This window comes from Lonchura striata, chromosome 13 (assembly GCF_046129695.1).
Source record: "Lonchura striata isolate bLonStr1 chromosome 13, bLonStr1.mat, whole genome shotgun sequence".
Classification (NCBI taxonomy): Eukaryota; Metazoa; Chordata; class Aves; order Passeriformes; family Estrildidae; genus Lonchura; species Lonchura striata.
Window position 1 is genome coordinate 22,912,738 of NC_134615.1, and position 23,060 is coordinate 22,935,797.

At 59.3% G+C, this 23,060-nt stretch overlaps 2 protein-coding genes across 2 annotated transcripts; both read left to right on the top strand.

The window, feature by feature from the left end:
- The first annotated feature begins 43 nt into the window (after positions 1–43).
- On the top strand, positions 44–16,623 carry TCF25 (TCF25 ribosome quality control complex subunit). Its single transcript, XM_021526954.1, has 18 exons — positions 44–223; positions 954–1,148; positions 2,448–2,522; positions 4,218–4,339; positions 4,952–5,017; positions 6,142–6,224; positions 6,647–6,777; positions 9,523–9,622; positions 9,938–10,031; positions 10,832–10,924; positions 11,399–11,504; positions 11,800–11,959; positions 13,187–13,274; positions 13,844–14,002; positions 14,549–14,639; positions 14,826–14,905; positions 15,558–15,630; positions 15,769–16,623. Exons 1-18 carry the CDS (start codon positions 44–46, stop codon positions 15,928–15,930), a joined length of 2,058 nt encoding a protein of 685 aa, XP_021382629.1. The 3' UTR covers positions 15,931–16,623.
- A 1,229-nt stretch (positions 16,624–17,852) lies between these two features.
- TUBB3 (tubulin beta 3 class III) lies at positions 17,853–22,930 on the top strand. The gene is made up of 6 exons (XM_031505877.2): positions 17,853–18,793; positions 18,919–19,261; positions 19,507–19,770; positions 20,348–20,456; positions 21,216–21,326; positions 21,633–22,930. The coding sequence occupies exons 1-6, from the start codon at positions 17,853–17,855 to the stop codon at positions 22,706–22,708; spliced, it is 2,844 nt and encodes a 947-aa protein (XP_031361737.2). The 3' UTR covers positions 22,709–22,930.
- Positions 22,931–23,060: the final 130 nt, after the last annotated feature.

Consider the following 23,060-nt stretch of genomic DNA (forward strand, 5'->3'; position numbering starts at 1 on the left):
GCGCAGGCGCGGTGCGGGCGCAGGCGCGCGGCGGGCGGGGGCGATGTCGCGCCGGGCCCTGAGGCGGCTGCGGGGCGAGCAGCGCGGCCAGGAGGGGCCGGGGCTGGGCGAGCTCGGCCTCCGCCCCGGCCCGGAGCGCGCCCGGGAGGGGGGGCCGCCGCCAGCCCCCGGGAAGGGGCCCCGCGGGCCGCCCCGCGCCGGCGTCAGCAACCGCTTCGAGCTGGTGAGGAGGAGCGAAGCCGCGGGGTGCAGCGGCTGGGGGCGGGTGCTGGGGCTGGCGGGGACTCGGGGGACGTTTCTGGGGGGTCAGCTGTGGGGCAGTGACCGAGCCGGGTGGGCAGTCGGGACATTGCTGAGCGACAGTGACCTGGGAGCAGAGGCTGACGGGCTTTGGGGGTACTGGAAGGAACAGGGGGGCAGTGACTGAGGGGGTGGCAGAGGTGACAGTGTGTATGGCAGTGACTTGGGGTCAGTGATTGGGGTCAGTGATGGGTTTGGGTGGGGGGCAGCAGCTGGGGCTGGACCGGGAGGAAATGGGAGAGAGGCCTGGGTTTGGATGGTGTCAGAGCTGGACTGGTGAGAATGTTTTTAGGAACATCCCTGCCACCTTCCCAGCACTGCCGGATCCCAGTGCTGGATGTCAGACGGGCCTTGCTGGGTCCTTGGGGTGACAGAGCCCGGTCCTGCTTCCCAGACACCTCCTCCAGCCCCATCCAGTCCCTGTCCTTCCCCGGCGCCTGGCTGTGTGAGCGTGGGCAAGGCCACGTCTGGAAGCTCTTCCAAGGGAAGAGTGGAGTCCATGGTGTGAGGGGACACATCATGGGAGTCCTGTGCTCCCCTCTGTGGGCAGCCTCTGGGTGACACGCTTGACACGAGGGGTGTCCAGACCTCCATCTGTGTGCAGGAGGAGTGGTGGATCAGATCCGTGGGCAGTTCCATCCCTGTGTTTGCAGATCCCAGCTGAGGAGTCAGAGGACGAGCCGGCAGCCGGAGAGGAGCGACCGGAGCCCCGGCTCAGCGAGCAGGACACGGCGGGAGGGAGCCAGGAGGGGAGCAGGCACGGGAGCAAGGAAGGGGCTGGGAGCCCTCCGGAGACGGACGGTGATGGACAGAGAGAGGGGCAGGAGGCCGAGCAGCCACACAGAACGGTAATGCTGCCAGGGATCCCGGCAGGGACACTCACTCCTGCCCGGGAATTCACTCCTGTCTGGGCAGGACGAGCACTTTGCTGCTGGGGCTGGGTTTATATGCAGGATCCAGAGGGATTTGCCGGCTGCAGAGGGGAGGCACCCGGGGAAGGCGTTGTGCTGTGCCCACGTGAGCGCTGGGGTCGGGCCAGGGAGGAGTGGTCTCACAGAGGGGATGTGAGGACTTCAAGCAGTGTCAGCTGAACACTGAACCTCTTCTTCCCCATAGTACTTTGTTGTCATTGGATGTCAAGATTCCTCCTGTGGTCTGTATCAGCCCAGAAGTGTCTCCTTGCAGGATTTTCTAAGGAAAGGGGTATTTAATTAACAATTTCCCATTGCAAGGCATGCCCAGATCTCACCAGAGAAGAATGCTGGGGGAGCAAAGGGGGTTGGGCCCTGGTCTCACTTGTTTGCTATGTATTTGGGGTTTGTGTCCCTGGTTTGGGTGGCAGAGGAGCAAAGTCCACTGTGCATTCCAGCTGTGCCAGTGACCTCTCCCAGCCCAGGGGCTGTGAGTGCTCTGGACAGTGTGTCCCTGTGTGAGCAGTGGCTCCAGGGGTCCTGACCTGGTGAGGTGGCTGTGCCAGCACTGCCAGACACACCTGTGGCTGCTCCCAGAGCTCCAAGTAGGATGTGGGAGCCCTGGCAGGCAGCTGCTGCTCCTGGGTAGAGCCAGGACAAGGCTTGGAGCAACCTGGTCTAGTGGAAGATGTCCCTGCTTAGACAGAGGATAGGAACTGGATAAACTTCGAGGTCACTTCCACCCCAAACCATCCCATGATGCTGTGATCCCTTGCTGAGTTACCTGCTAGAGCCTGGAAATGTGCTTCCCATCTGTGCAGTCCGGGTAAGAGCAGCTGTGCCAGCAGGGTAGGGAATGCCCCCAGCATCCTGAGCTGAAGCAGCTGCATCTCTGGGGAGAGCCACTCTGGCACTTGGACCTTTGTCAGGTGTTGGGACTGGAAGAGGCTGAAGCATTTCCTCCACACCTGGCACAGCTGAACTTGTTTCTCTCTCGATTTTGTAGCCTCAGACACTGATGTGAAAGTTAGCTGAGGTTTTGCCCTTTTTGAATCTTTGGTGCTTTCCTCCATTTTCTCCATGTGTCTTGATTTCCACCCACTAACAAACACTGAAGGGTGAATTTTGGTTTCGTTTAAGGACCCTCAGCATGCTGATTTCCTGTGGGAAATGCTCTTCTTCCCATGGAGCTGGCACCCCTGGGAATGCTGACAGCTCTTCCCTTTGTCTTTGCAGCTGGCAACGAGTAACAAGCCACGGAAGAAAAAAAAGAAAAGGAAAACCAAGAAAAATTCAGCAGGAGAGACTGTGGTACGTCTGTGTGTGTTCTGAGTCAGGGTCCAGTGGTTCCTCCAGTGCTGCTGGCAAAGTGGGAATTCTGAGGTGACTGTAGGAGAGATTCAAGGCAAAAAAAAAAAAGCAGTTTCAAAATTTAAAGTTAAAGAAGCCTCTTTAGGATCGTGGAATCCTGGAATGGGTTAGATTGGAGGGGACCTTAAAGCTCATCTCATTCTATCCCCTGCCATGGGTAGGGAGGCCTTCCATCACACCAGGTTGCTCCAAGCCCTGTTCAACCTGTCCTGTCACTCTATCCCTGTCCAAAGTCCCCCTCCAGCCCTCTTGGAACACCTTCAGGCACTAAGGGGCTCTAAGGTGTCTCCAGAGCAGAGGAGCTCCAGCCCTTGGAGCACCTCCCTGGCCTTCTCTGGACTCATTCCAGCAGCTCCACATCCTTCCAGTGCTGCGGATCCCAGAGCTGGAAGTAGCAGATGGATTAAAGTCATTTATCTCCTTAATTCAAGAGGAGTGAGGTTCAGCTGGTTTGCTGGTGATGTTTGAGTCTGAACTGTCCACAGAATTACAGGTTCCTTAAGGTTGGAAAAGACCTCCCAGATCATGGAGTCCAACCTCCCTGTTCACTCCAGGGAGATTCTTTGGTCCACATCCTGAGCCACTGGATTCTGGAATGAATAGCTAAGCCATGACAGCAGGGCCACCTCCTCTCTGGGAATACCACTCAGGAGTGAGTTTCTGAGATGGAGAGCCCCTTTGGAGAGCCTGTTTCCTTGCCCAATCCAAGAATATTGAGCAGCAGGGAGACATGTGCCAGCTGAAGGCTGGGGGGACACCCAGACCCAGGCAGTTGGGTTTGCCAGTGAGGGATAATACAGCCTCTGTTCCAGCACTTCCATGCAGAGCACATTGTCCCTCCCTTTCCTCTGTACACTCCACACACAGGGGCTAAATTTAGCTTGAAAAGGCAGCCTGGCAGTGCTGCTTGGGTGTCCTGAATGGAATTCTGTGTTCCACCCATGGACATCATGAGGAGGATGTGAAACAGGCACGTAAGAAATGTGTCACTTGTTGTTTGTTGGGGAAAATGGAGGGAAACCAGGGTTAAAGTGTTATATAACTGTTAGATGTGAGCAGCTGGATGCATTCCTGGGGTGGTTGGAAAATGGGGAACGGGAGATTTGGATTAAAGTCATGTGAGTGTTTGAGACCTTGTCATGAGGCTCACAGCAGTAACTTGGTGTTTCCGTGGAAAGTAGAGGGTGAAGGTTGGTTATTTCAATATTTAAAATGTCTTTGGACAAGGGCCTGGAGTGTCAGGACAAGGGGAAATGTCTTCCCACTATCAGGGGGCAGGGTTAGATGGGATATTGGGAGGAAATTCTTCCCTGTGAGGAGAGTGGTGATGCCCAGAGGAGCTGTGGCTGCCCCTGGATCCCTGGCAGTGCCCAAGGTCAGGTTGGCCAGGGCCTGGAGCACCCTGGGATTTGTCCATTGTTGCTGTGGGAAGGTGTCCCTGGCCATGGGACATGGAACATGATGAGCTTTAAGGTCTTTTCCAACCTAAAGCATTCTGAGACTCTCTGAAGAGCCACAGCCCCTCACTGAGGGATCAGGATGAGCTGGAGGCAGCTGGGTGTGATCTGTGCTGGGTGACCTGCAGGCTGCTGTGACTCAGCCTGTCATCAATGCCTTGGCTTTGCCTTTCTTAAGGAAGACAACGAGCTGGAGGACATCGAGAGCCTTTTGGAGAGGATCGAGGAGCCCGGGCTGGCCCCGCAGAGCCAGGGCGGGATCAGCGCCGACAGCCGGCCTCTGCTCTACGTGGAGCACAGGTACTGCTGGCTCCTCCTGCCTCTGGCTTGGTGTGAAGGACATCTGCTCCCTGAGGAACGGAGCTGGGACCTTCCCAGTGTGATCTGGCCAGGAGCTCCCCACCTTGATGGAAAGGGGTGGGATGGTTGTGTACATCCCTGATCCTGTCTGCTCCTCTGGGAGCTGTGTTTGCTTCTGATGGGGATTCTCTGCTGCCAGGCCTGCTTGCAGTGGTGGCAGGAGCAGATTAGTCTCCAGAGGGACTTCCAGCCTCAGATCCTCTGTAGAGGTGCCAGCAGCCCTGGTGTGTAAAGTTTGTGATGGGATTCACTGTGCTCCTGAGCCTGGCTTGTCCTGGGAGCATCCCAGCTAAGGCTCCAGCTGCCCTGGAGAGGGCAGCAGCAGTTTTCCCCAGCTCTGGAGCAGGCCAGGAAGAAATGATGGAGCAGCCTTTCCCTTCCAGTTCCAGCAGTTCCAGTCTCTTTTCTCCATGCTGTGTCTGATCAGTGGGGAGTGTGTGACAGTTTGGGGGTTTTCCAGAGGCACTTTGGGTTGCTGGGTGTTGATGGAGAGACTTGAGTGTAGCACTGTTTAACTGATGGAGCTTTTCTTTCTTCTTTCCACCTTCTCAGAAACTTGAACCCAGAGAATGAGTTGAAGAGATACTTTGGGGCTCGTGCTGTGCTCGGGGACCAGAGGTTAGTCCAGAATTTGGTATTATACCCTTTCCAAATATGAGGAGGTGTGTCTGTCCTGCCCTTGGCAGGGCTTATAGAGTTCCCAGTGCCTCACCTGGGCAGGTAATCCCAGGCTCAGGGTGTGTTACTCATTTAGTAGTTGCTTATTGGGACAGAGGAGTATTTTCTGCAATATGTACAAGGTGGGGAAAGACTTCTCCAAGCTTTTACTGGCATTTGCTTTTTCTTTTGCTCCTTTCCCCTCTCATTTATTTCCAAGCTACCCTTCAAAGTCTTTTCACCAATGTTCACAGAGTGCAGGCACATAAGTTTTTGTTTGTTTCTCCACATTTGTCCCTTGTTGCCATTCCAGAGCCTCTGGACAGAATGTGAACCCTGAATACTTTCAGCATTTCATGCCCCTTGCATCCAGGGGCCCAGGGAGCCTCTTCCTCCCCTGGGTGTGATGTCTCTGCATTTATCCACTGCACTGTGCTCACTGTCATCCACAAAACCCCCACTTCCATGGGTTGGTTGGAAAACCAAGAATGGTCCGAGCTTGGAGCAGCACAGGTGGAAGGAGAGAGAGAGTCTGTGGAAGAGCATCTGGTGCTTGAGGAAGGAACTGCAGTCCCTTGGGATTGTCCTGTGCAGGGCCAGGAGTTGGACTTAATAATCCATGTGGGTCTTTTCCAACCCAGGATAGTCTGTGATCCCTGACTCTCTCCTGAATTGCTCCTGAACCAATAAATTGTGCATTTTTGAGTACAGCTTAAAGTAATCCAGTGGACATTTGAAGGCCCTGCTGGAAAGAGAGATGAGTCAGGGGGATGTGGGTCTCTCTTGATTGGACCTGGGAAGCTGTTTGAAGCACAGAGGCAGCTGAGAGTTTGGCAGGGATAAAAACAGGGAGGGAAGCTCTGGAAGTGGAGATGCTGGAGGCGCTGGCTGGCCTAGATGGTGCATATGAGGCAGAGCCTGAGCACAGGTGTGTTGTGTCTTGAAGGCAAACAGAGCTCTGGGCACAGCTCTGTGTAGCTGTCCGTGGGGAAGAAAATGGATCTCCTTTTTCCCTTTAAGATGGTTCCATCCCTCCTGCTCCTGTCAGTGCAGAGAAGTTGTGACCCGTGTGTTCCCCTCCGCAGGCCGAGGCAGCGGCAGCGGCAGTACGTCCGCAGCATGTGGCTGACAGCCCCCAAGAACACCTGGCCACGCTACAGCAAGACAGGTGAGGCTTTTGGGGCTGCCCCCTGCCCTCGTAGCCCTTGGCCCATGTGACATGGATGCTGCTGAGGGCATGGAATCTAAGAGGGAACTGCTCCTCAGCTGGTGGAAATACCCCTCCTGCCTCAACAGAGAGCTCTGTGGAGTGGTACCTTACGATTTGGATTCGTTTCCCCCTCTTTTGTAGGTAGCAGGGCATGGGTGCTTCCCATCTTAGCAGCAGAATTGCTGGATAATGAGAAGTATCCCTGAGGAGAACAAGGGGCCTGGGTGTTTTGGGTGGGTTTGGGACTTGGACTCACGAGAGAGGGAAAAGAGTGAAATTCTCTGTGAGTTTCCAAAAACGTGTGTCTCTGGACCCAGCGATGCTGTGAGAGAGCAGAGGAGGTTCTTTGGGGGTACCCAGGTCTCCCCTGCACCCTGCAGGTATCACCATGCAGCTGCTGGACACCCGGAGGGGGGTACAGCACTTCACCTTCGAGCACCACCGTGAGTACCAGCAGGTCCAGTTCAAGTTCCTGGACGCTGTGGAGTCCATGGACCCCAACAACATTGTGGTACGTTGGGTTGGTCGTGCTGTTCCCTCCTGTGTTCCTGCAGCCCCTTTCCCTGGGAGGTTGGGCTGATGCATTCCAATGGAATAATTTGGGTTGGAAAAGCTTCTAAGCCAACTGTTCCCCCAGCACTGCCAAGGCCACCCTAACCCTTGTCCCCAAGTGCCACATCTACACAGCTATTAAATCCCTCCAAGACTGGAGAATTCACCCCTGCTCTGGGCAGACTGGGGCTAGGGCTGGACAACACTTCTGGGGAGAAGGAATTGCTCTGAATATTCAACCTGAACCTCCTCTGCCACAGCTTGAAGCTGTTTCCTCTTGTCCTGTCCCCATTCCCTGAGAGCAGAACCTGCCCTCCCAGCTCCCCTTTGCCGTCAGGGGGTTGTGCAGAGCCAAGAGGTTCCCCCTGAGCCTCCTTTTCTCCATGCTGAGCCCCCCCAGCTCCCTCCACTGTTTCTGCTGCTCCAGACCCTTTTCCAGCTCTGTTGCCCTTCCCTGGACATGCTCCAGCCCCTTGATGTTTATGTTGGGGTGAGGGGCCCAGAACTGCCCCCAGGGTTGGAAGTGCCCCAGCAGTGCCAGCACAGGGGATGAGCACTGCCCTGGTGCTGTGGGCACACCGTTACTGACACAGGCCAGGTGCCCACCTGGGATTGTGTCCATCCACTGTCTCCTGCACCCCCAGGTCCATTCCCAGCCACTTTTCCCCCAGCCTGTTTCATTCAGGGGGTTGGTGTGACTCACAAGCAGGACCCAGCATGTCACCGTGTTGACCTTCATCCCACTGGCCTCATCCCCTTGATCCATCCTGTCCAGATCCCTCTGCAGAGCTTTGGATTATTTATTTCCAGTTGTGTTTGGGCTTTTAGGACCTGTTTGGACAGTAGATCCCCGTGTCCCTCTGTGTGGGGGGAGGCAGTGCCGAGTGCTGAGCTGTGCTGTCACCTTGTTAATCAGTGACCTCCTTGGTACAGAGGAGGGCTGGTGGCTGAGCCTTGGTGGCTCTGCCAAGCACGTGCCAGGTCACCTTCTGAGAGAGGAGCCCACAGGAACAGTCCGTTTGGCTGGAAGGGTGGGAACAAAGCCCCCTTGTCTCAGCTCTTAGCTGGGAAAGGAGGAATATTGTCTAAACCCATCGTGAACTGGCAATCCAAACTCACAGCTGTTCTATTTATAAACCCCTGCAAGGATGAAAAATGTGTCTTTTCTTGGTATTTCAGCAGAACAGGCTTTTGTGTTGGGAGCCCTTCATGCGTGTCCGAGCTCATTAAGCTGTATGGTAACATTTATAGTTAGGAGTGATAGGCAACAGCAAAATTGCTCTGCACCCAATTAAACCATAACTGAGGGATGTTTCTCTGAAAGGTCTGGCCACATGAGCTGGGATACATGCCCTGGAGATGTTCTTTAAAGAGCCCATTGTCTGCAGAATAAAGTTTACTTCCTTCTGCTTTCCCACCCTCTGCTCAGGGCCGTGTGGCTCTCTCCAGCTCAGCAGTTCTGCCTGGATTGAGGAATTTGGATTAAATGAGCCAAGGTAATTCCTGTGCAGCAGTGAGTGTCCCAAGGACAGCTCAAGCTCGATCCCCCACACAGGACAGGCTTTCCATGATGTTTTAATCTGGATGCTCTGACCCTCTTAGGGTGTCTGGCTAAATTTGAGGACATTTGTGCAGCTTGAAGTCTTCCCTTTTTCTATCAAGGGTAAGATCTAACAGATGGATTTGGCAATTCCAGACAGTTTGTCCATGGTCACCACAGTCCTGGCATGGCTGGAGCCCAGCTCTGCCCTGTTGCTGTGGTTTCACCACATAAACCATTACTTTTGGGGAGCCTCTTGTTCAGTGAGAGTTTTTTTCTGCACTTGCTGGTAGGTTCAAAGGTTACCCTTGGTGAACTTTTCTTGGCTTTTTTCCATCACAGTGCTCCATGTCCCCCCAAAAAACAGACTGGAAAAGAGCTTAAGAGTTTTACCCCTTAAGGAGGAGGTTAAGCATCAGGCAAGTGGCTCCAGGCTGGGCTGGGCCAGCCTGGAACATCCAGTCTTTGTGCTGTTGGTGGCCCCATGGGTCCCCACCCTGCAGATGGAAACTTTTGGAGTTTTGGAAGCTTTATTTTTCAGTTTTAGGAGAAAAAAAAATCCCCAAACTGTGAGAAGATTTGAAGCTTCAGTATTTTTTACTGAACTGAGGTTTTAAGTATTTGACAAAAGCCTGTTTATAATATAATTAGTTAATTGAGAAACTTTTTAGATTAAACTTCTCTTCTGAAGCCTGGAAGTAAATGTTTATTATTATTATCCATTACTATTGCTGATTCCTGGATTTGTAATAGATGTGTCCAAATATCCTCTCAGTATCCAGAGAATGCAAAACCTGACCAAATGCTCAAAACTGTTGAGGGATAGATAATAAAAAAACAAACCTTTAACAGTGCCTGCATCTCATTCTCTGCTTTCCATGGAAATGGAGGAGCTGGGAGAGATCTAGAGGAGGACAGTGAAGATGAGCAAAGGCCTCTGCTGGAAAAGCTGGGAGGGAACTGCCCAGGGGAGGCTGCCACTGAGGACTCCCATCCTACATGGAGACAGAGCTCCTTGTGCCCTTCCAGCTTGGGGATGGATCTGGCAGGGTGGGATGAAGGGAGCTCTTGGCATTGTGTGTCGCAGCTGGCTGCTGGGTGGTACCAGTGACCAAATTCCTGAGCCACTGGTAATGACAGGGTCTTTGCAATGCCCCTGTGCAGCTGCTGCTCCAGATGAACCCCTACCACGTGGACTCCCTCCTGCAGCTCAGCGAGGTGTGCCGCATGCAGGAGGACCAGGAGATGGCCCGGGATCTCATAGGTAAGCGTGAGGTGAGGAGCAGATGTGTTGGTGTGAAATCCTTCCCTGGCAGGGGCAGTGGAGGGCAGGAGCTTGGCTTTTCTTGGACCAACCCCAATCCCAGAATGGTTCCTTTTCCCACCCAGAGCGTGATCTAAGGTGGAAGCGCTCACTGCCCTGGTAGCTGTTGCCACCACATTGTGTGAAGTAACTCTGTGCCTCGCTGGGCTGGGAATGAGCTGCTTTCCTCTCTTTCGGGCTGAAGCAAGGGCAGGGCAGTGCTGTGCTGGGGTGGTGTCCCTGCCCTGGGCCTGGCACTGACCTTGCTGTCCCCAGAGCGGGCACTGTACAGCCTGGAGTGCGCCTTCCACCCCGTGTTCAGCCTCACCAGCGGGACCTGCAGGCTGGACTACCGGCGCCCAGAGAACAGGTGAGCAGGGCTGGGCAGCAGGGAGGCTCAGCTGGGGCTCCTTTGGCCACAGCCACCAGATTCACCACTGCTGCTCATCCAGGGAGACCCCCGAGTGTCCCTTTCTGGTGGGGGCTCCTGGGATGGTGCTGGAGCACAGGCAGCTCTTGCACAGAAGCTTCAGCACAAGGCATCCCTTTTCCCGAGGGATACCTTCCTGCAGCAGGAACTGTCCCTCCCTGTCATATCCTTCTCATGCCATTAGTAACCCTTAGCCCAAAATGGTCACAAAAATCCTTGCTGTGTGTTTCCAGCACTCACACTCCTCCCAGCCTGGATCTTTATGTAACTCCAGCTCTGCAGCTGCTGGGAAAGGTGACTTTATTCTGGGAATTTTCCAGTCAGCTGACCCAAGCCATCTCTCCCAAACTGCTGTACCTGGAGGGTGCTCACATTTCAGGCCCTCTGCCTGACACGCTTTGTGCCATCAGTGACCTGTACCACCAGTTCAGGTGTTGGGCCCCCCCACTCTGTGTCACTGTCCCCACACCCCTGGGAAAGGCAGGGTGTGGACTTGGGGGAATTTACTTGTCTTGGTCCTGGTCTCCAGAGCAGGTCGTGAGTTTTCTGTTCCTGTTCTTGCAAAAAAGATAACAAAAACAAGTGATGGGAACATGGCGGGGGGTCTGTGGCACCCCACGCCACACCACGATGTGATGCTTGGGGTTGTGGAGCTCTTTATGAGTGTGTCCCCTTTTTTGAGTGACACAAAATACTCCTTTCCACATCTGGCCTCTAAGTCCTGCTGCTGTTCCATGCAGGGCTTTCTTCCTGGCTCTCTTCAAGCACCTGATGTTCCTGGAGAAGAGAGGCTGTCCCCGCACAGCCCTGGAGTTCTGCAAGCTCATCCTGAGGTAGGTGCCTCCACCGAGGGTGGAGTGTCTGGGTTTGGGGCGGGATGGTCACCCCAGACAGGTTCTGCTGCTCCTGGGTTTTTATGGGCTCATTCCCACCCTTTAGAGCTGCACGGGTCCGTGCTGGGGATCTCCTGGTGCCCTTGGAGAGGTGATGGGTGAGGAGGGGCCCTGGGTGGCCTGTGACTGCCAAACTGTGGCCTGAGCTTGGAGGCTCAGCAGAGCAAAGTGTGGCAGTGGCTTCAACCCACTCAGTTTGTGGCCACTGATCCTCCCTGGTGGCAGAGGACTGTCCCCTCTGCAGGGACACAGAGCACCTCTCTGTCATCCCGCTGGCCATGCGGGATGTGTTCCTGTTTTCTCCACTTGCTGAGTCACTGGATGTCACTGGGAGAGGCTGTTTGACTCAGAAATCAGGGCAGCTCTCTCAGCTGTTGTGACACTGAGTTTGTTCTCTTTCCCCCTGCTCCCAAGCCTTGATCCTGAGAATGACCCGCTCTGTGTGCTGCTGCTGATCGACTTCCTGTCCCTCCGGGCCAGGGAATACACCTTCCTGACCCGCCTCTTCCAGGAGTGGGAGGTGAGTGCCCAGCAGGTGAGGGTGCCTGGGGTGCTGCCCACCAGGTGAGGCTCTCACAGCCCAGCTGCCATTCTAGCAGCATTGGAATGATCCATAAAGGCTGGGCTGTTGGTTCCTGTAATCTTTGGGTCCTGCAAGTAGTTGTAAGAACTCAGAATTGCTCACTCAGCTGCGAGCACACCGAGCCAGTGGCTGGGAGCTCACTTAACCCCAGCAGGCAGAGCCCCGACCCCGCACAGCCCAGCTCTGCTGCACAGCGTCATTTCTCGGTAACTCTCTCTCCCTGATCCTGCAGAGTCACCGGAATCTGTCCCAGCTGCCCAATTTTGCCTTCTCGGTGCCACTGGCCTATTTCTTCCTGAGCCAGCAGGAAGAGCGCCCGGAGCTGGAGCGGAGCCAGGCCCGGGAGCGAGCGGCCCGGCTCATCCAGCTCGCGCTCATCATGTTCCCAAGCGGTGAGTCTGTCCCCTGGTGAGTCTGTCCCCCTGGTGAGGCCATCCCCGGTGAGGCCATCCTTGGTGAGGCCATCCTTGGTGAGGCCATCCTCCAGGGCTTTGTCGCTGTCCTCTGGGAGAGCGGGGACTGCATTCCCGGCAGGCAGAACTGGATTCCTGGCAGGCAGCAATTTGCCAAGGGCCTTTGAGGAGGCAGCCCTGAGTCAGAGCAGAAGCAGTCAGGCAGTGCCTGTGCCCAGTGTGGTGGGGGGAGTACAGTTGTGGGCTCCTCACCCCAGCACAGACACTGAGGGGCTGGAGCATGTCTGGGAAAGGGAACGGAGCTGCGGAAGGGGCTGGAGCATCAGGAGCAGCTGAGACAGCTGGGGGGGCTCAGCCTGGGTAAAAGGAGGTTCAGGGGGTCCTTCTGGTTCTCCACAACTCCCTGACAGGAGGGTGCAGCTGTGAAGGGTCAGGCTCTGCTCCCAGGGAACAGGAAGAGGACAAGAGGAAACAGCCTCAAAGTTTGATATTTGGAACAGTTCCTTCCCCAGAAGTGTTGTCCAGCCCTGGCACATCTGCCCAGGGCAGTGGTGGAGTCCCCAACCCTGGAGGGACTTAAAAGCCATGTGGACATGGCACCTGAGGACATGGGTTAGGGGTGGCCTTGGCAGTGCTGAGGGAATGGTTGGGATCAATGACCTTAGAGGCTTTTCCAGCCTGTCAGTTCTGTGGTTCCATGATTCTGTCCTCCCCAGAGCAGGTGATGCTCCTCCACCAGCAATGGTCAGGGGTGAGCAGGCTGGGGCAGGGTGAGAGCTGGAATACTGGAGCAGGGAGATGTCTCACTTCCTTAGGGCTGCCCAGAGCAAGGACAAGGCAGTCTCCTTGGCTCTCCCTCCAAGGCACAGCTCTGTTTTGGATGTGCTCCCCCCATGGGTGCCCATCACTCTCCCTTTCATCCTGTGGGTGCTGCTGTCCATGAAAGGAGCACACAGCCCTGAGGCCCAGGGGAGGGTGTGTGCAGCAGGAAGAACCAGCTCTCCAGCAGAGATTCAGTTTGTGGGGGCTGGAAGCATCTTTTAGGCTGCTTGTTGGGGTGACTGAAATAACGCTCAGGGCACAGGGACCAGCAGTGTCCTCCTCCCCTCCTTGTGTCCTCGTTGGTGCCCCAGAGGGTCCTGGTGACCCCACCCCACAGTGCCCCTTACCAACAGGTCCAGACAAGTTCTCTGCTTTGTCTCGCAGTTCTGATGCCACTGCTGGATCACTGCAGTGTGCAGCCTGATGCCAGGGTGGCCTCCCACCCCTTCTTTGGGCTGAATGCCCAGATCAGGTAAGGCCTGGGGATGTTCTCAGCAAAGGGAAGGGATCGATTTTGCTGGTGGCGGGGATCTTGCATGCTCAGACAGCTAATGGAGGAGCTTGTTTGGGTTCCCTGAGCAGGCTCATTTGATAATGCCTCATTTGATAATCCTTTTGATAATGGATTTCCATAATGCCTCTGGATCGGGCTGACAGACCCACCTCACCTCAAGGTGGACGGGTCAGAAGTTCACCCCAGAGGCTGCTGGTGTGTGCAGGGAGGGAGAGCGACGCGCGTGTCCTCGAAGGGCAGGCTGTCTCCAACCAGTCTGCGTTCCCTTGACACGTGGTCTTCCTCAGCGTGCAAAGGCTCTCCCCGAGGCCAGGGCAGTGTTCCCTCATTTCATGGCTTTGCTTAGCCTAAAACTAGATGGAGGCAGAAGTTCTTGTGGAGGTGGATGGCCATATCCAGGCAGGAGCATGCGAGTCCTCTTGTGTTCCCACGCCAAAGGCCAGCGCAGAGCTGAGCCCTCACTGTCCCGTGAGGAGGAGGAGGAGGAGGAGGAGGAGGGTGCCGTGAGTAACAGCCATCTCCCATAGCCAGTCACCCGCCCTGAACCAGCTGACGTCCCTGTACGTGGGCAGGACACACGCCCTGTGGAAGGACCCGGCTGTCATGGCCTGGCTGGAGCCCCACGTCCACGAGGTTCTGCACATGGTGGACGCCCAGGACACGCTGGTGCAGGAGGCCGAGCACAAGTGAGCACAGAGGATGGAGGGCAGGGTTCCTGTGCCAGGGACAGAGTGGGACAGAGGGTCTGTCCTGGGCAGCAGCAGTTCCTGTGCCAGGGACAGGGCTGGCATAGCTGCTGCTCTGATGCAAAGGTCACAGCACAGGGCCAGGAAGGCAGTGATTCTTCCATGCTTTTCACAGACAGGAATGTAGAGCTGCACCTGCACTGCATATCCTGCACTGCCCCTGGAAACATCCTGGAGAGGGTGGAGGGGTGGCCTGGAAGGGCAGGGATGGCCAGGACAGGTGACAGCTTAGAAACACTTCCCAGTGCTGAGAAACAGGAGAGAGCCATCAGGTGTCCTAAACCAAGGTCAATCTACTCATTCCTGAGCTCTCTGCTCTTTCTCCGGAGCTCAGCAGCTCCCACCCCTTTGGCTCACTCTAAGCCAGCTCCATCCAAGATAGCCTTGTCCCCCAGAGCCAGGGAAGCTGCTGACACTGCACCTGGAGCAGCAGAAATGGGAATGTGCCTGCTCAGGGCTCACTGCTCTGTCCCCTCCCCGCCTCAGGAGGAAGATCCGGTACCAGAGCGCTCCCAGGAACATCTACCGGCACATCATCCTCTCGGAGATGAAGGAGGCCACGGCAGCCCTGCCTCTGGTGAGGGGCCTGATGGGACACAGGAGCTGTGCCTGCATGTGTTGTGGTGGCACTTGTGTCCCCCTGCTCTGACGTGGCTTCTGTGGGCGCCCATGTTAGCTACTGCTGGATACACAGCCTTCATCCCTTCTTTTCTCCTTCATTCCTTCCTTTCTCTTTCATCCCTCCTTTCTGCTCTCCCTGCAGGAGGTGACCTCCCAGCCAGTGATGGACTTCGACCCCCTCCCTCCCCTGGATTCCATTGTTTCCTACACCCGACCGGAAAGGTACCAGCTCCGCCGGCAGCGCCTGTGCTGGCACCGCCGGCCGTGTTCCCGGCGTGCCCCCAGCCCCAGGCCACGCTGCACACGGGCACTCGGTGCTGGCATCCTCCTCCGTGGCAGAGGAAGAGCTGTTGGTGCTCCAGGCAGGCAGAGCTACAGGCTGGACTGGTCCTGCTGCTTCCCATGATGATCACCACTGGCCATTCCCAGCCACAGGGCAAAAGCCAGGGAAAACCCAGGCCACGGCTGACTGGGAGGATTTGGTGTAAATGGAAATTTAAATCCAGCCAGTCCTGGTGTTGGGGTGATGCCACGTGTGTGTTCCACATCAATCCGCTCAGGTAGAGCTGGTAGGATCATGGAATCCTGGAATGGTTTGGGTTCAAAAGATCTTAAAGCTCATCTCATTCTACTTCCTGCTATGAGCAGGGACACTTTCCAGTAGACCAGGCTGCTCTTCCAACCCTTCCAACCTGGCCTTGGTTGTGCTCTTAATGGCTGGTTTGCTCAGAGTTGCCTGAATTCATTGGAACTCCCCAGTTCCCTCCTTCAGGGCTGGTTCCAGCAGCACATGGTTCTCCCAGCACCGCCACATCCCAGTGAGGAGTCACAAACTGAGCTGTACCTTCACCATGGTGCCCCTTGTGTCTTCCAGGACAAGCCATCCCTCCAACGAAAGCACTTTATCCCTCTTCTTCCGCTCTCTGTTGCCAAATTTTAACTTGCAGGTGAGTGCACGCTGGGATTTGGGTGCACCATTCCCCCATGGTGTTCCTGCTCCAGGAGCTGCTGCTGGCGCCAGCCTGGTGCTGATTTGGCAGCGGTGCTGTCCCTGCCAGCGCCACCACGGTGCCGCTCTCTCGTAGGGGGACATGCGGCACGACGGGGACGACGAGGCCAGGGCAGCGCAGGACCTCAACCAGGGGGTGAACAGGCTGATGGCGGCCATGCGGGACATGCTGGCCAACATCCAGTTCCAGGAGCCCCCCCGCGATGACAATCCCGAGGGCGACGGCGACTGGGATTGAGCCCGGGGTGTCTCTCCCCAAACCCTCTGGCATCACCCCCGATTTGTGCCGCACTCCAATAAAGTCACGCAAACGGACTCACTGTGGGAACGGGCTCTTCTGAGGAGGGGGCTGCATCTGTGGCACGGTCTCCATCCAGGGAGGGGGGCTGCAGCCACAGCCGTGGGCTTTGCCCAGGGCCCCTCTCTCAACAGGGGACAAGGGCTGGCTGAGCATGTCCGAGCTAATCAACAGCAGCTGTCCCTTGTCCCCCTGACAGCTTAGTCCCCTTCTGGCCTCCTCTGCACACAATTTCCATCCTATTCCCCTCCCTGTTCTCCTGCCTCTTGTCCTTAATTCCCAGAGGGGTTTTGTTGCCCTCGTCTTCAGTTCCTTTGTATTTCCCGTAGCCTGGAGCTTTCTTCCCTCCACAAAATACTCTGCACCCTCACTACACTGAACCTTCCAAAGGTCTGAGAGTCCCCTGTGCCACTAGAATTATGCACAGAGCAGCTTTTTCAGCCTTGTAATTATGTTTTGAGAAGAAATCTTTCCCCTCTTCTTTGTTTGTCTATCCTTTATTCTCTCACCTTCTAGAGTAAGGATCGAGGTAAGCCACACTCAAACCTCGACTCATCCTTGTTCCCGTAAAGCTTTTTTCCCTTTTTTTGCTGAGTAATGGTGAATACACAGAATAAATCCCTGTTTCTGCTGTATTGCCTCCCTGGGGGCTGTAGCTGAGCTGAGTGTGCAGACCCCGAGTCTCAAGCTAGCCTGCCTTGGCTCCATTCCCCACTGCTATATCCAAATCCCATGGGATCCCGTCGCCGGAATTTGGCCCTGGGGCAGCCTGGGACCCCGTGCCCGGTGTGTGCAGCAGAGCCACGTTCACCCATGCCAGAGGGAAGGGCTTCCCAGCGGAAGTGGGTAACCGTGGGATCAGCCTGCTCGAGGAGCTGTGAATGGCTCTTTGGCAGCCGCGAGGCTCCGGGCATCAACACGGACCTAAGGCACATGATGGTCAGATGGGTCCTGTCCCCACGGCCTGCCTGGGATCCCTGCGGCGCCGGGCTCTGCAGCATCCCATTTATTTAACGGTGCCTGTGACGATCCCTATCGCGTCCCATGCCTGCCCTATTGTACAACATCTTCCCTGGGGCTGTGGGAATGGGACCCCTCCCAGCCCCAGTGCGTGGGACAGCTTGGATCGTGCAGAGGGTCCTGCGGGGGTCCCCAAGGTGTGTGGATAGCTCAGGGAGCGGGTGGATGATCCCCACAGCAGATGGGACCCCCCGAGACACGAGTCTCAGGGGGCACGCTGACCCTCCTAGGACACAGAGGCCTGCAGGGCACAGGGGACCCCTCAAGATCTGCAGGCCCCCAGACTTCAGGGGTCCCCCCCAGCAGACCCAGGACCTCAGGACACGTGAGGACCCTAAGGTGCACAGTCCCACAGGGCACAGAGGACCCCTGTGGCAGCACCCCCAAGGTGCACGGAGCACCCCAGGGCATTTGAGACCCCTGGGCACGTGGTGATCCCAAGCAATCGGGTTCTCCAGGGTCATCCTGGGCGCGTCCCAGCCCCGGTCACGGCAGCGGCCCCCCTCACTGCCGGGGTGCCTCCCTCATGCAGGTGCCCACCCTCCTCGGAGGAGGAGCTGCGGGAGCCGCTTTAAAGTGGGGCAGAGAAAGGGCCCTTTCTTCCCCAGCACCCTGGGCCGGCGGGCGTGGGACGCCGGGCAGCGCTGGCACAGAGAGCGGCCACCACACCGGAGGGTCCCGGCGGGCACACAACACCCCCAGCACATCCCACGCCTCCCGTCCCCAATTTCTCGGCATCCCCTCGGCCTCGCCGCCGGGCGCTCGGGAGAACTGGCGGGGCACGACGGGGGCTCGGGGGCTGTGCAGGTGCCACGGAGGGCCCCGGGGCTGAGGAGGTGGTTATGTCAACGCTGGCCCCCCTGCGTCTGCTGCGCGAGCCCTCGAACGCCAGCGAGGGCAACCAGAGCAACGCCACGGTTGGGGCCACTGGTGGCTGGTGCCAGGGGCTGGACATTCCCAACGAGCTGTTCCTGGCACTGGGGCTGATGAGCCTGGTGGAGAACCTGCTGGTTGTGGCTGCCATCCTGAAGAACAGGAACCTGCACTCGCCCACCTACTACTTCATCTGCTGCCTGGCGGTGTCGGACATGCTGGTGAGCATCAGCAACCTGGCGGAGATGCTCTTCATGCTGCTGCTGGAGCACGGGGTGCTGGTGATGCGCCCCGGCATCGTCCGCCACATGGACAGCGTCATCGACACGCTCATCTGCAGCTCCGTCGTCTCGTCCCTCTCCTTCCTGGGGGTCATCGCCGTCGACCGCTACATCACCATCTTCTATGCCCTGCGCTACCACAGCATCATGACGCTGCAGCGGGCCGTGGTCACCATGGCCAGCGTCTGGCTGGCCAGCACCGTCTCCAGCACCGTCTTGATCACCTACTACCACAGCAACACCGTCCTCCTCTGCCTCATCGGCTTCTTCCTCTTCATGCTGGTCCTCATGCTGGTGCTCTACATCCACATGTTCGCCCTGGCCCGCCACCACCTCCACAGCATCTCCAGCCATCAGAAGCCAACCACCGCCCACCGTGCAGGCAGCCTGAAGGGTGCTGTCACCCTCACCATTCTCCTGGGCGTCTTCTTTATCTGCTGGGGGCCCTTCTTCTTCCACCTCATCCTCATCGTCACCTGTCCCACCAACCCCTTCTGCACCTGCTTCTTCAGCTACTTCAACCTCTTCCTGGTCCTCATCATCTGTAACTCGGTGATTGACCCCCTCATCTACGCCTTCCGGAGCCAGGAGCTCCGGCGGACGCTGCGGGAGGTGGTGACGTGCTCCTGGTAGGGGGACACGGTACCGGCACGGCCACCCCCGCCCTGGAATGGACAGATGGATGGACTGACGGATGGACAGGACGAGCCGCGGGGTGCCCATCCGGGCGAGGGACTCGCTGTTCCCAATAAAGGCTCTTTGCAGTGACGCTGTGGCTGGCATCGGGCAGCCCGGGGGAGCCCCAGGGGGAGAGTCCCTCCCGGTCCCGCCGGTCCGTCAAGGGTCACTTGCTCCCGGAGGGAACCGGGAAAGACCGGCCGGGCGGCGGGAGGCTGGACCCTTCGCGGGGGGTGGTCCCGGCCGCCCCCGGACAAAGGGCCCATCACCGTCGCCTTTGTTCTCGGGCCGCGCCCGCCGCCGCCCACCTCATCACCGGCACCGGCACTGCAGCCGCTCCCGCGGGGGCGACCGGCGACCGGGACCCCCAGGATGTCCCTCCCGTACCCTGTCCCTACCCCTCCCCGTTCCGGGACGCGGTTGGGAGGGGTGTCCCCCGTGTGTGCCCTTGCCCCGCCGCCGCCGCCGCCGCCGCCGCCCCGGGATGCTCCCGCCGCCGCCGGGTGGTCCCAGGGTCCCCGCGGGGGTCCCGGGGTGTCCCCGCTCCCCGGGGGCGCCCCCCCGGCCGTGCCCCCCGCGGGTGCCGGGGTCCCCGCTCCGCCGCGGCGGGGCGTGGCCGCGGGCGGGGCCGGGCGGGGCGTGGCGGGCGGTGCCGGTGCCGCAGGGCCGTTGCGGCGGTGCGGCGGCGGCCGCGGATTGGCTGCGGGCGGCGGTGACGTCAGCGGCCGGCCCGGTGCGGCGGCGGGAGCCTATAAAGGATGCGGCGGCGGCCGCGCCGCCCCCCGCGCTCCCGGTGCCGCTCCGCTCCGGTGCCGCTCCGCTCCCGGCCCCAGCCCGCTCCCGTCCCGCTCCGCTCCGGCCCGGCCGCACCATGAGGGAGATCGTCCACATCCAGGCGGGGCAATGCGGCAACCAGATCGGCGCCAAGGTAACGGCGGCACCGCCCCGCCCCGCCCGCCGCGGCGGAGCCGGGCGGCGGACAAAGACGGACCCGCTCCCCTCCCCCGCCGCCGCCGCACCGGGAGGACAAAGCGCCCCGCCCCCAGCGCGCCCCCCGCCTTTGTCCGTCAGCACCGCGGACAGCGCCCGCGCCGCGCCCCGCCCGCCGCCCGGGGTCCCGGTGCCCCCCGCTCCGCTGAGCCCCGCTCGCGGCTTGCGGGTGCCCCCGCCCCGCTCGGGATTTTGGGTGTTTGGGGGATCCCCCTGCCCCCGCTCCGCTGAGCCCTGTCCCGAGGTTTGAGGAGTCCGGGTAGCCCCCGCCCCGCTCGGGATTTTGGGTGTTCGGGGGATCCCGGTGCCCGCCGCCCCGCTGAGACCTGCCCAGCGGTCTGGGGAGTCCCGGTGCCCCCCGCCTCTCCCTGCCTGGGGATTTCAGTGTTTGGGGTACCCCAGTGTCGCTCGCCCCACCCAGCTCTGCCTGGGGATGGGAGGATCCTGGCGCCCCGTGCCTCTGCCTGGGGATGTTCCGGTGCCTCCCGCCCCGCTGAGCTCCCCGTCCTCCCCAGTTCTGGGAGGTGATCAGCGACGAACACGGCATCGACCCCAGCGGCAACTACGTGGGGGACTCGGACCTGCAGCTTGAACGCATCAGCGTCTACTACAATGAGGCCTCTTGTAAGCGACCCCCCCCCTCGGAACCTCCCCCGGCAGGGTAGCCTGGCACCCCCACCCTGGCCTGGGCGGTGGGGCCCCAGTCTGACCCCCCAGTGCAGGAGGAGCTGGGCGTGCCGGGTGGGGAGGGGGTCAGATAGGCACACCCACCCCATGGCGGGGGGGGACAGGCATGTGCACCCACCCCGTGGGACCATTTAGTTTGGGGCAGGGGGAGATCGTGTACACCCAGTTCCATGGGACCCTGCCATGTGGGAGGGGTCACACACAACACCTGCACCCCGGGAGGGCAGGCGTGTGCACCCCCCCAGACCCTGTCGTGTGAGGGGGCAGGGGGCACGTGTGCCTCCAAGGTCATGGCACCCTGTCGTTTGGGTGGGGGGCATGACACATGCACCCACCCCCTGGGACACTGGTGGGGGGGGGACATCACACGTGCACCCAGTCCCATGGGACCCTGTGGTTTGTGGAGAGAGGGACACCTGCACTCCCCCTGTAGGATCCTGTGGTGTGGGAGGGACAAAACACCAACACCCACCCAGCCCACGGGGCCCGGGGGAAATGGGGGGCAGACATCTGCACCCACCCCATGTGACCCCCATTGTTTGGGGGGCACGAGACATGCACCCACACCAGGAGCCCCTGGGATTTGGGGCGGGGGGACACGAGCTGTGCACCCAGCCCCGTAGGACCCTGGGGGTGCTCTGGGGGCGGGCTGGGGGGGCGGCAGCAGGTCCCCTCCCGTCATGGGGTCTCTCTCAGCTCACAAGTACGTGCCTCGCGCCATCCTGGTGGACCTGGAGCCGGGGACGATGGACAGCGTGCGCTCGGGCGCCTTCGGCCACCTCTTCCGCCCTGACAACTTCATCTTCGGTAGGTGCCCGGGCAGGGCGGGGTGCAGCGTCCCCCGGTGTTCCCCCCGGCCCCAGCATCCTCGGACCCGCTCGGCCAGTCGCCGTCCCCAGGGCGCTCGGCGGGCGCACCCCTCCCGCGCCGCGGGGCCCGGCACCGCCGGCTCGCCGCCAAACCTCTGCGGTTCCTGCTTCCCACCCCGCCCCGGCGTCAGATGTGCCGGTGCTGCCGGCGGCGGCGGCTGGTCCCAGCCCTGATCCTCTCCCCGGCGCCCTCGGGAGGTGGGCGTGGGGGGCCGGCGGCCATCGGAGCCTTTTCTTTTCCCAGGGCAGAGCGGTGCCGGGAACAACTGGGCAAAGGGGCACTACACAGAGGGGGCCGAGCTGGTGGACTCGGTGCTGGATGTGGTGCGGAAGGAGTGTGAGAACTGCGACTGCCTGCAGGGCTTCCAGCTGACCCACTCGCTGGGCGGGGGCACCGGCTCGGGCATGGGCACGCTGCTGATCAGCAAGGTGCGGGAGGAGTACCCCGACCGCATCATGAACACCTTCAGCGTGGTGCCGTCCCCCAAGGTGTCGGACACGGTGGTGGAGCCCTACAACGCCACGCTGTCCATCCACCAGCTGGTGGAGAACACGGACGAGACCTACTGCATCGACAACGAGGCGCTCTACGACATCTGCTTCCGCACCCTCAAGCTGGCCACCCCCACCTACGGCGACCTCAACCACCTCGTCTCGGCCACCATGAGCGGCGTCACCACCTCCCTGCGCTTCCCCGGCCAGCTCAACGCCGACCTGCGCAAGCTGGCCGTCAACATGGTGCCCTTCCCGCGGCTGCACTTCTTCATGCCCGGCTTCGCCCCGCTGACGGCACGCGGCAGCCAGCAGTACCGCGCCCTCACCGTGCCCGAGCTCACCCAGCAGATGTTTGATGCCAAGAACATGATGGCCGCCTGCGACCCCCGCCACGGCCGCTACCTCACCGTGGCCACCGTCTTCCGTGGCCGCATGTCCATGAAGGAGGTGGATGAACAGATGTTGGCCATCCAGAGCAAGAACAGCTCCTACTTTGTGGAGTGGATCCCCAACAATGTCAAGGTGGCCGTGTGTGACATCCCGCCACGGGGGCTGAAGATGTCCTCCACCTTCATCGGGAACAGCACGGCCATCCAGGAGCTCTTCAAGCGCATCTCGGAGCAGTTCACGGCCATGTTCCGCCGCAAGGCTTTCCTGCACTGGTACACGGGCGAGGGCATGGACGAGATGGAGTTCACCGAGGCCGAGAGCAACATGAACGACCTGGTGTCCGAGTACCAGCAGTACCAGGACGCCACGGCCGAGGAGGAGGGCGAGATGTACGAGGACGACGAGGAGGAGTCGGAGGCGCAGGGCGCCAAGTGACGCCCGCCGCCGCCCCCAACACCGCCCGCAGCCCCCCGGCTTCGCGCTGCTGCAGCCCCAGGTGCTGCTCCCCCGCCATCCCCTCAGTGTCTCCTGACTCCAGCCCCACCTGAGCCGGCTCGGCCCCTCGCCTCCCTTCCTACCTCCCCCCTTTTCGTTTTTTACTGGTTTGTGTCTTATTATTTTTTTTGAATACTTAATAAATTTATTGCTGTCCAGGTACTACCTGTCTCTGCCTGCTGGGTAGGGGGGATAGGGGACGCTCACACGGTTCTGCCCCTGCAGCCATTCCCAGCCAGGGGAGGCATTCGGGAAGCCCCCATGCACTGCCCCCCACCCTTCTGCCCCTCAG

Coding starts and splice junctions, on each gene's coding strand:
- TCF25 (XM_021526954.1), top strand. CDS start 44: ATGTCGCGCCGGGCCCTGAGGCGGCTGCGGGGCGAGCAGCGCGGCCAG. Junction 6,778..9,522: donor TGGACCCCAACAACATTGTG/GTACGTTGGGTT, acceptor GCCCCTGTGCAG/CTGCTGCTCCAGATGAACCC. Junction 11,505..11,799: donor GCCTCTTCCAGGAGTGGGAG/GTGAGTGCCCAG, acceptor CTGATCCTGCAG/AGTCACCGGAATCTGTCCCA.
- TUBB3 (XM_031505877.2), top strand. CDS start 17,853: ATGTCAACGCTGGCCCCCCTGCGTCTGCTGCGCGAGCCCTCGAACGCC. Junction 19,771..20,347: donor GCAACCAGATCGGCGCCAAG/GTAACGGCGGCA, acceptor CGTCCTCCCCAG/TTCTGGGAGGTGATCAGCGA. Junction 20,457..21,215: donor CTACTACAATGAGGCCTCTT/GTAAGCGACCCC, acceptor GGTCTCTCTCAG/CTCACAAGTACGTGCCTCGC.